General features: G+C 36.3%; 1 protein-coding gene across 2 annotated transcripts in view; it reads right to left on the bottom strand.

The window, feature by feature from the left end:
• ly75 (lymphocyte antigen 75) overlaps positions 1-12,532 on the bottom strand; it is a 39,835-nt gene extending 27,303 nt beyond the window's left edge. For both annotated transcript variants that reach the window (XM_065241602.1, XM_065241603.1), the window contains exons 1-3: positions 12,288-12,532; positions 10,123-10,491; positions 3,623-3,796 (exon numbers count right to left, since the gene is read on the bottom strand). In XM_065241602.1, coding sequence (XP_065097674.1) covers positions 3,623-3,796; positions 10,123-10,491; positions 12,288-12,399 — 655 coding nt within the window. In that variant the 5' untranslated portion in view covers positions 12,400-12,532. The remainder of the gene's footprint in view (positions 1-3,622; positions 3,797-10,122; positions 10,492-12,287) is intronic.

The following is a 12,532-nucleotide window of genomic DNA, read 5'->3' as shown; positions in this document are numbered from 1 at the left end:
AGTCCAGTTTCTAACCATATTTATGCATGATAATGGTAAAACCATGGACCGTGGTACAACCCCAAATCAGAAAAAGTTGGGATACTGTAGAAAGTGTGAGTAATAAAGGAATAGAATAACTTACTAATCTTATAAACTTATATTTTATTCACAAAAGAATATAATTAACATATCAAATGTTGAAAGTGAGACATTTTGAAATGTAATGCCAAATATTGGCTCATTTTGGATTTTTATGAGAGCTACACATTCCAAAAAAGTTGGGACAGGTAGCAATAAGAGGCCGGAAAAGTTAAATGTACATATAAGGAAAAGCTTAAGGACTAATTTGCAACTTATTAGGTCAATTGGCAGCATGATTGGGTATAAAAAAGCCTGTCAGAGTGGCAGTGTCTGTCAGAAGTCAAGATGGGCAGAGAATCACCAATTCTATAGGTCAAACAAGAAGCCATATCTAAACATGACCCAGAAGCGCAGGCGTTTTCTCTGGGCCTAGGCTCATTTAAAATGGAATTTGGCAAAGTGGAAAACTGTTCTGTGGTCCAACGAATCAAAATGTGGAGTTCTTTTTGAAAAACTGGGATGCCATTTCATCCGGACTAAAGAGGCGAGGACATCCCAAGTTGTTATTAGCGCTCATTTCAGAAACCTGCATCTCTGATGGTTTGGGGTTGCATGAGTGGGTTTGGCATGGTCAGCTTACACATCTGGAAAGGCACCATCAATGCTGAAAGGTTTATCCAAGTTTTAAAGCAACATATGCTCCCATTCAGACGTCGTCTCTTTCAGGAAAAACCTTGCATTTTCCAACATGACAATGCCAGACCACATACTGCATCAATTACAATGTCAAGACTGTGTAGAAGAAAGACCTGAGTACTGAAATGGCCAGCGTGCAGTCCAGATCTGTCACCCACAGAAAACATTCAGCACATCATAAAGAGGAAGATGCGACAAAGAAGACCTAAGACAGTTGAGCAACTAGAAGCCTGTTTTAGACAAGAATGGGACAACATTCCTATTCCTAAACATTGGTCCTCCTCCAGCTGTTCCTTTATATGTACATTTAAATTTTCCGGCCTCTTATTGCTACCTATTCCTACTTTTTTTGGAATGTGTAGTTCTCATGAAATACAAAATGAGCCAATATTTGGCATGACATTTCAAAATGTCTCACTTTCTACATTTGATATGTTATTTATATTCTAATGTGAATAAAATATCAGTTTATGAGAATTGTAAATTATTCCATTCCCTTTTTACCTTACAGTGTCCCAACTTTTCTGATTTGGGGTTGTAATAAAATGTTAATCAATATGGCAAAAACCAATGGTTACTACAATTTTACGATAGTAAAATTTAAAGTGGTAGCATATTTCCGGTTGTTAAGTGAAGACGTAAGGAACACTGTTTCCGCTCAAAGCTCCACTCATTTCAATAGAGGATATTATTTAAACAGCCGAAAATGAACACTGTTTATTCATAGCACGCTTTTTAAGCCAACATTTTATAAACTCATGTGTAAACTGCAGTCTTAGGATCCCAGAATCAAAGAAGGCAGTATATTAATAATTCACAAAAAAATCCACGTCCATAAATCCATTTCTAGTCATCTCAGATTTTGTTATGGAGATAAAAATTAGGATTAAGTGTTTTTGGTAGTTTTTCATAATAATATGAGTGTTTTATAGCCGTGATTTTTTGTTATTTCTCTTTGACATCTGTGAGCGGTTGGACCCGGAAGTAACGCATGATGTCAGACTTAACAACCGGATTGCATATTTCACTGAGGTCACTGAACTTTACAGAATGCTTCAAGTTCGAAACAGTTTAAACTGTTTGCTAGAGAAGCACTACTGAAATAACCAAGTTTTATTTTAATACCGCACCCCATAAACTTTTTTGGCCTGTTGAAAAGGCCAACTTTAAAAAGCATGAGATATAATACAGTACATTTATGCATTTGGCAGAAACTTTTATCCAAGGTGACTTACAATTCATTCTATTTTTTTTTTTAGCATACGTGTTTAATGAGATCGAACACATGACATTTGCATGGCTAAGACAAACCTCTATTAATTGACCAACACCCTAAAACAGCAGGTGAAGGCATTTCTAAGGAAGTTGATTAGCAAAAGAATCTTGTTGGTTTAACTAGTTACTTTACTGTATGTTGTTCTGCTGGTTTAAGGGGACATATCACAAGACTTTTTAAAGATGCAAAATAAATCTTTAGATAACCATATAGATAATTTATTATAGCATGTTAAAATTGCCACTTTGTAGATGTGAGCAAAAAGGTGCTGTTTTTTGGGTGTGTCCTAAAAGCAAATGAGCTGATGAAATTCAAACACTGATCTTCATTACGGTGGTTTGTTGAAATTGAAACCCATTTACTTTCTCTCTCTCTGCACTAAATGGCAGTGCTATGGTTGGATAGTGCAGAATTATTATAATAAGATCCCCTTTTGACAATACAAGAGGAGTCAAATTTCAATGACCTATTTTTTTAAATGCTCGCAGAGAATGGTTTACAACAGAGAAGTTACTGGGTTGTTTTTTTTCACATTTTCTAGGTTGATAGAATCACTGGGGAAACAATTATAGCACTTAAACACGGAAAAGTTATTTTCATGACATGTCCCCTTTAAATGCATGAAAAAAGGACAGGTGGGGGGGGCAGAAGTTAAAACTTGTGGGACTGTTTGCTTAACAGGTGCGTAGCTTGCATTTGTTGACAGAAAAGAAGAGAAGTAGTATGAGTGGAAGAGCAAGTTATAGTTTACAGTTTACGAGAAAAACTAATTTAAACATTATTTGATTAATCGTTTACAACGTTGTTAATTGAATAGTTCACCACATTGTTAAAATTATTTCATAATTTGCTAGTCTCCTGAGTAGTTGTCATATGCCTATTTCACAACATAACACAACAGAACCAGTGAGACCAATAAGACCAATGTGCTCTCACAATCGCATATATTATCCCACTAGACACATGGATTACTTGTAAAATTGTTGGATTTAATTTTTGGAGTTCAAATCTCAGACACTATTCAGTGCCATATAAAGCTAGGAAGAGCCAGGATTTTATTTATTATATCTCTGATTGTGTTTGTTTGGCAGAAGGATGGCATTAGGATGTGTAAATTAAAAGAGTATTTTTTTATATGCAAATGAATTTTTTATAAAGGCTAATTTTGTCAACATTATTGACGTGGCCAAAGCAAATATACATGGACGACAAGCCACAAAACTTCAGTTTTAGTGTCTCTAAGCTCTACAAATAAAAATGTTATGACATTTTAATTTTATAATTATTTAATTTTTATTTGTTGCACATGTCAGGCCCTTACTGTTTTGTGCATTTCAGTAAAATGAAATCACTGAACTTCACAAACATCACACGACAAAATAACATCTGATACATGTGTTAGTATTTAGACCAACATGCCTTTATCTTTTCTGTGTTAATTATGTTTGACTGTAATGAAATCTTTTAGTAAGCAACTAAGTGTTTTGTAAAATGAGTCAAATGTTTACAGTATATGTCTAAATGAACTTTAACCGTTCCAACTTTTCTGTGGAAAACCCCAGGAGGTGTTGGAAATGTAATCCTTACCATATTTCAAACAATTTCCCCACTTCTGCTCTTGATCAAAGTTTGCTGTGGTGGAGCACCATTCTAGTGCTGGTTCATCGGTGCCAGGCAGACAGCTGTGGTACCAGGTCCCATTGTAGAGAAAGGGAAACTCACAGGGTGCACCGTTTGAATTTCCCCCACTTGTGTGCATTTCTGCAAAATAGAGGAACATTAAGTTAAGTAATGTATTCACATGACATATGTCAGCTGTTGGCGAAAATGTCAAAGCGATCATAGAAATCTTTTAGGATTCTCAAAATCTAAATCATGACTAAAATCGTAAAGTGGTCTTCTGCTAAGTGGCATCTGAGAGCATCCTCAAAGGGATACTCCAGCCAAATATCAAAATTACCCCATGATTTACTCACCCTCAAGCGATCCGAGATACATGTGTCCATTATCTTTCAAACAAATACATTAGGAGTTATTTTGGTAAATGTCCTTCTAAGCTTTATAATGGTAGAAAACAGCGATCAGGGAACGACTTCTGACTTGAAACTAATGGACATATATATCTCAGAGTAAATCAAAGGGTAATTTTGAAATTTGGCTGGAGTATCCCATTAAAAGCAAGTGATAAGCTTACAGTGAATGATATGGAAATAAAACAATATTAAAGTAGGCTTAGATTACAGTATAGGCGCATGTTTATTTAATTGGTTGAAAATATGGGTTGGAGTTTAAATAGAAGGATATTTACTTTGGGAAGTAACATGAGATTACTCAACCACGTTTGCCTCTATCTGTCTATCTCTATCTTTATTTCTTCCTCTAAAAAATGTTAATATCATCACTTACTACTGCATGGGTGATTCTCACGAAACCATTGAAACACCACGGCACTAATGATTTTAGCTATAAAATGTGTAATATAGTAATATTAAAAAGCATCAGAATTAACACCATACTGTGTTCTACCTTGCACAATGTGTGATTTCAACATAAGAATTTATAATTTGTCAATTTTATCTCATTTTTGCTGAAATTCTCATTACCGCAATGTGTCCGGCTGTGTTTGAACCACTGATCTATATAAATGAGTGGATTGCGCATAGAACGCTTGACGTAACTGCGTGAGGTGAAGCCAACGCAGAGTTCGAGCCGCCATCTTGGTATACCCAATAGGCAGAGAGCGTCATTGACTTCCATTCAAAATCATGATCAAAATGTACCCCCTTTACAGCGTATCAGTTACACAAGGTTAATTTTTAGGATATGTGTACGTTAATTATTTGTTAATTCTGATGTTATTTGCAATGTTTATGTTTTAATCGGGCAGGATAATGGATTTATAAAAAACGTTAAGGTGAGTGTGTCTGTTGCATTTGTTAATGACACGGGTATAAATAAAGTTTTTTTTGACATTCAGCTACACTGTGACGATCAGCGTTATTTCTCTAAATAAGTTTAGGTAACTTGTAAGTTTAGATAACATAATTACAAAACTAGCAAATTATTGCATGCACATACGGTACAAAGCATGATTATTTATTTAGATTTCAGAATGAGCACGTTTATTGTCATTAATACTAAATATGCTGCGGTCTGTCTGCTGATCTGATACTGTAATAAAGATGAATGTATAATAACTGATTAAAACGCAAAATGTACAACTTTTAGTAAATAACTATTTACATTCTTTGGATGTTTGTGTTGTAATAATGTACAGGGTAAGTTCACATATAAAAACGAAGACGAGTAAAGTGATGTTTTATCATTAAAATCTGATAACGTCCATTGATTTAAAAGATCGTTTGGGTATACCAACATGGCGGCGCGGTGGCTTCACAAGTGTGACGTCATGCGCAATCCAGTCATTTATATAGATCAGTGGTTTGAACATGCGTTATGTTGTAATTTTATCAAATTAACACAAAAATATTTAGAAAAAAAAATAAATGGATGTTTTGCTAGACTACTTTAGATGACAGAAAAAAATATATACTGAATATTCATGTATAATAATAATGAAGAAAAATTAGGAAAATGATGTGTCCATGCCTGATGTTCTCATCCTCCGCAACACTTTTTGAGAACAGTTTAAGCGCACATACAGAATTTTAATAAAGTTTGATTTTGAGTGACCAAGCACATGGACCAGTTACTTCAAGATGGCTACCAGGTAAGATCATTTTTTTTACAGTTAATTTGAAATATTGTCTTGTCAGAATGCTTACACGACATTTTGATTATCATTACCGCAACAGATGCTTATTAAATGTTAATTTAATTAATAGAAGCATAATACTTTGATTTTAAATGCATGTGCAGAATCTCCAAATTATGTTCTTTCAGGTTTGTCATGTCATTTTGAAAATATGTCAGTGTTGATGTTTTCTGACTGTTGCGGTAATGAGATTTTTTAGGACAAATTTTTAAAATTATGTTACAAAAAGTGTTAAATGATAAGTAAAAGTGTTTAAATTAATGTTCCCATTTACTCCAGACATTGTTTTTCAATGTCTGGTGGGAAAAAAGTAAATTTAAGCAATTTTTACATTTTCATGCTTGACATTTTTAAAACCAAGTTTTCGTGAGAATTACCCGCATAGTTTTGTTGTGAGAGCTTTGGTTTGGTGATTACTTTCAAAATAAAAGTAATTTGTACACAGCATTAACAGAATAGGCTATTGTATTTTGACTATGAACAGCTTTGCATTGCATTTGCAATACCTGAAAACAATTATATAACATGTTTGGCATAAGAGAATGTGCCTTTTCACTTTGAATAAAGCATCAAATGATAAATACAGACAAAAGAAATGCTTAGCTGATTACTAGCAGATATGGAACAATCGCTGTGTCATGAACTGAATGACACAGGTTGAGTTTCCCATAAACTTTATGGTTATAGTCACAAAAAAGAATAAATAGATTTCCTAGGAAAAAATCTTCCTGCAGGGTACTGCAACAGAAAACAGATGAAAAGGATAATCTGAAAAACGTACTTTCAAACAGTCTGTGTTGCAGTGTAACCACAATATCCTCACATGCACTTGCTCTAAGATCTTGCAGCATATAAACTCAAACCAGAAACACAAGCCCACAAACATCTGTGCCAAATGTAGCTATTGTAAACAGGTACAAAAAAATCGTTTACATATACAAAGCAAGCAAACTCTGATTAGAGAAACACCTTTACATTTGAGGAGTTCAGATCCAAACCCTCAAAGTGCGTCTGACATTTTCTTGTAAATAAGCATTTTTTATATGTTTAGGTTCAGTCATTTCTCGTTAATGGCAATAAAAGGTTATTAGTCTGAAACTGAAATGCCTTATTTTCACAAATGTCACTTTACGGTATTACGGAGCCCCTAAGGGGACATGGAGCAAAAATTAAATAAAGTTTAGTTTCATGTGCTCACGTGAAACTTTAATGTGCTCACGCGAAACTTTCATGTGCTCACGCGAAACCTTCATGTGCAGAATTTTTTTTAAAGTTTCGTTTTGAGTGTTCACGTGAAGCTAAACTAAACTTTAAAAAAAATTCTGCACATGAAGGTTTCACGTGAGCACATGAAAGTTTCACGTGAGCACATGAAACTAAACTCTAGATTTGTTTTACTCCAATGTCACCTTAGGGGCTCGGTAATAGTTTAATAAAATTTTACAATATTTTTTTAGCAGTCTTTCACTGCAAAACCCTCCAAATGCATGCAAGCTTTTTTTAGCAAGAACCTCCACTTTTAATTAAAAAATTCCACCTCTTTAGACATAGTACACATTGTAAACAGTTGCAAAATTACTAAACATGCAATTAGAAACATTGCAAATGATGAAATATCAGTTAATATCATTATTTCTTTTATGGCTTTTGAACTTGAACTTCCGACTAAGTTTACAGAATAAAAGTTTTGATTGCATAATATGTGTGGCTGTGTGTATAATAATTATGTAAAGATAAATACACACACATACAGTGAGGGAAATTAAAGGGATACTTCACCGATTTAGCATTCAGCTTTGTATCTGTAGAAACCCGGCAGTATTACTGAATGACCATGTTTCCCTCCCTCATTTCCCCCTGAGAGGAGAGATATCTGCATTGTGGTTCTGCAAAAAAGTCCTCCGATGATGTAATATGACGATTTTTGCATCATCGGAGGACTTTTTTGCAGAACCAAAATGCAGATATCTCTCCTCTCAGGGGGAAATGATGGAGGGAAACATGGTCATTCAGTAATACTGCCGTGTTTCTACAGATACAAAGCTGAATGCTAAATCGGTGAAGTATCCCTTTAAGTATTTGAACACCCTGCTATTTTGCAAGTTCTCCCACTTGGAAATCATGGAGGGGTTTGAAATTGTCATCATAGGTGCATGTCCACTGTGAGAGACATAATCTAAATAAAATCCAGAAATCACAATATATTATAATTTTTTAAACTATTTATTTGTATGATACAGCTGCAAATAAGTATTTGAATTAAGTATTTGTTTGAGGTCGTTAGCTGCATAAAGACACCTGTCCACCCCATACAATCAGTAAGAATCCAACTACTAACATGGCCAACACCAAAGAGCTGTCCAAAGACACAAGAGACAAAATTGTACACCTCCACAAGGCTGGAAAGGGCTACAGGGAAATTGCCAAGCAGATTGGTGAAAAAAGGTCCACTGTTGGAGCAATCATTAGAAAATGGAAGTCGCTAAACATGACTGTCAATCTCCCTCGGACTGGGGCTCCATGCAAGATCTCACCTTGTGGGGTCTCAATGATCCTAAGAAAGCTGAGAAATCAGCCCAGAACTACATGGGAGGAGCTGGTCAATGACCTGAAAAAAGCTGGGAGCACCGTTTCCAAGGTTTACTGTTGGTAATACACTAAGACGTCATGGCTTGAAATCATGCATGGCACGGAAGGTTCCCCTGCTTAAACCAGCACATGTCCAGGCCCGTCTTAAGTTTGCCAATGACCATTTGGATGATCCAGAGGAGTCATGGGAGAAATTCATGTAGTCAGATGAGACCAAAATAGAACTTTCTGGTCATAATTCCACTAAACGTGTTTGGAGGAAGAAGAATGATGAGTACCATCCCAAAAACACCATCTCTACTGTGAAGCATGGGGGTGGTAGCATCATGCTTTGGGGGTGTTTTTCTGCACATGGGACAGGGCGACTGCACTGTATTAAGGAGAGGATGACCGGGGCCATGTATTGAAAGATTTTGGGGAACAACCTCCTTCCCTCAGTTAGAGCATTGAAGATGGGTCGAGGCTGGGTCTTCCAACCTGACAATGACCCGACATAGCCACACAGACAGGATAACCAAGGAGTGGCTCTGTAAGAAGCATATCAAGGTTCTGGCTTGGCCTAGCTAGTCTCCAGACCTAAACCCAATAGAAAATCTTTGGAGGGAGCTCAAACTCCATGTTTCTTTAGCGACAGGCCAGAAACCGGACTGATCTAGAGAAGATCTGTGTGGAGGAGTGGGCCAAAATCCCTCCTGCAGTGTGTGCAAACCTGGTGAAAAACTACAGGAAACGTTTGACCTCTGTAATTGCAAACAAAGGCTACTGTACCAAATATTAACATTGATTTTTTCAGGTGTTCAAATATTTATTTGCAGCTGTATCATACAAATAAATAGTAAAAAAAATCATACATTGTGATTTCCTGATTTTTTGTTCGATTGTGTCTCTCACAGTGGACATGCACCTACGATGACAATTTCAGACCCCTCCATGATTTCTAAGTGTGAGAACTTGCAAAATAGCCGGGTGTTCAAATACTTATTTTCCTCACTGGGCAGTACCCCCACATATATTAGGTAAACAAAACTTTTATTCTGCAAACGATAAGTTGAGACTAATTATTAGGCATCCCTCATCATCTGAATCCCTGAAGTATTCATTATTACAACTGAATCGACTATCTTTATGTATCATCTCATGTAGCTAGACGTTTAAATACTGATACTGCAGTCTCCACTTATGGTTGTATAGCAATAAATGTGTACATAATTTATGCCTGGTTGAAACCTTATAAGTACAGACATCTCTGAAAACAAAGCTTTATAGATATCTAGTTAACTTGCTATTATCTCATACAAAACTGAGAATACATTATCTTGTGTTGTTACTTTGTAAGCATGACTTTCCAGTCAAACTGAGAAAAAAACGTAAAATGTCCTTATCCTGGAAGTTCATGTCAGCCAAAAAAATGACAGTTTGACAGACTTTTACGAGCAGTATGAATCAGGCTCTAAGCGAATGGGTTGTAGGTAGTTTTGGCATGCTGCCTGTGGTTAAATGAGGAAACAACTGTATTCACTGTAACACTTAGCCTTCCGGTTATCAGCCCTAGGCTTTAATCATGTCACAACAGTACATTCAACTTTTTTAACCAACTTCTTTATCTAAAACGAGCCATTACAAGGACAGTTACACATAGTGTAAAGCTACAATCTTTCAGTTACCGTCACTATAAGAGAGGTTTATGCATGTAAATGTATGAAAATGATTAAACATGTCATACTTCGGTAAGGCTGCTGACAGATGTTCTCCGAGGATCCTCCTCGCTTCCAAGCGTCCTGTACGTCTCTCTTGGCAGTCACTTTACCCTCGGGTGACGCGCTCAGCTTCATATGGTATTCTGTGTAGATGTTGTCCTCGTTGCACTTCCACTTCAGAATCTCTGCGGAGTCGCAGCTAAACAGGGTCACCGTTTTGGTACGCACCTCCAGACCCAAACACATAGCCGACTTCATGTGGAACAGCCTGTGGCCCGAACCCCACTTCCATAAGATGTCTTGGACCGGCGAACACTCTCCCAACTTCAAATCTCCGTTCTGGACCAGGAGGCACTTCCCAGTGCTATTGTGCTGGATAGTAAACGTGTCATCTCCTGTGTAAATATAAAGGATTGTATTATCTGACTCTGAAATTGACCTAACAGTATGTTGCATGATACGTAAGTGTTTTGTAATTATTATTCTTTTTTTTTATAAAGTTTTAGTTCCAACAATGAAGGAGGGTAAATTTAAACCCAAAAACCTCACATTTAATAAAGCACATATCAGTTTATTTAGACATGCCGAATGTCTCAAGGCAGATGATCTAATGCGATCATAACACAGTGTGTTTTTATTGATGCATCACTGGAGTGCATTTACAAAACACTGCGATAACACTGCTATTGTACTCTTGCCAAAGTTATATTTTCCACAATATCTCACAGGGTGTCAAAGCAGTCTCTGTGCTCTGATTTGCACTTTGTTTTAAACAACACAGGCATAAAACAAAGGCCCTTTTGAGTCAAGAAGTGCTGCGGGGAGGGTGGGCTATCACTGCAGCCACAACAAAACAAACATTCAACAACAACATTTCTGTGAAGAACACTGCTGAAGTTTGTTTATTTATATAAAATATATTTAACAAGGGTGTGTTTAACCCCACACATGTGTATGTTAGAGAGAGAGAGAAAGAGGGGGAGAGAGAGAGAGAGAGAGATTTGCTATGTTTACAAGAGGGAATAGTAATAAACATAAGAAAAATAAAGTTTCAAGTTTATTTTTTTTTTGCATGGCACTTTTTACAGTATTACATTGTTTCAAAGCAGCTTTACATAAAAATAAACTACAGAAGATGTGTGAATTGTTGAATGCTTTATTCTGAATGGTTGAGAAACGTTTCACATCTTATCTGTCAAATGTCTTAAAATAACCACCTGAGCAAAGTCTGTGGTAATCGTGTAATAAGCGGTATAATTGATTCGGACCTTTGGGCTTTGCATTGTGCCGTTTTACCACCTTAGGTGTGCATTATTTTCAATGGCCTGTCCTCAATTATTCCTTAGATAAAGTAGAATAGATATAAATATTGCTAATTTTATTATGAATGAGATATGTTCAGATGTTGTAAAATAGATGACTCATTCACACGTTTAGTTTTTTCCTCTAATCATGCAGGGGACTTTCCATAGACTATATTTTAACCAAAACTAAAGTTTGTGTGAAGCCCCCATACACCAAAACTTAACCATTACATTTTTATTAAGCTGCTTTGCTTAGTAGGGGCCATTAGCTGGTCCTCAAAATAAAGCCTAAAATTTCAGGTTATTTTAGTTCTAAATTAGGCAAAACCTAACCCACACAACCACACACATAATGTACACACACACACACACACACACACACACACACACACACACACACACACACACACACACACACACACACACACACACACACACACATTACACTGAAACATGAGATAGTATTTTGCAGTAGGCAGATATCAGCAGTGATCTACATTGAGCCAAAGTGGCTTAATATTTCAGTACTGTTATAAAACTGCATGTACTGATTTAACAGTAACCAACTTAACCACATGTAAAGTACTAACTTGAGCTTAACCAGATTCATAAACTAAAACATAATAAATGACTAGGTTTTCTTTTACGGACGTATTAATTGTTACAAACTAGCAGCATAGCCAACATACATTCCACATCACAACCATCTCAACCAACCTGTTTTAGTCTTCCACAAGGTAAGCTACAGTAACAACCCCATCAGAACCGAAACTACTAGTGTTTTAAATCTAAACTTTTAGAGAGAGTGGTTACGCACTAAATACACCATAGGTAGTCGTATATAATCTGTAAGAGGACATAGATAGTAAACAGAAAGGCACGCTTACCACCATTTACAGCTGATGCGCAACTTCCTAAATGCACTGCGCCTTCTGCTAAAAGCAGGAATATGCAAATAGTATGAACACTGTCCCAATCCATTTTGATGAATGTAAACATCAACTCCTGACTACCGTCAAACGTCTCCACACACTACGCATGCATGTACAAGCCACAATTTATGGTTGTTACGACAGAAAGTCCCTCTGGATGACTCGCCAGTCCGGTAACATTTTCTGTTTCTGTTTTTGCT

This window comes from Paramisgurnus dabryanus, chromosome 14 (genome assembly GCF_030506205.2).
Source record: "Paramisgurnus dabryanus chromosome 14, PD_genome_1.1, whole genome shotgun sequence".
Lineage (NCBI taxonomy): Eukaryota > Metazoa > Chordata > Actinopteri > Cypriniformes > Cobitidae > Paramisgurnus > Paramisgurnus dabryanus.
This window is presented reverse-complemented; position numbering and strand designations above follow the sequence as displayed.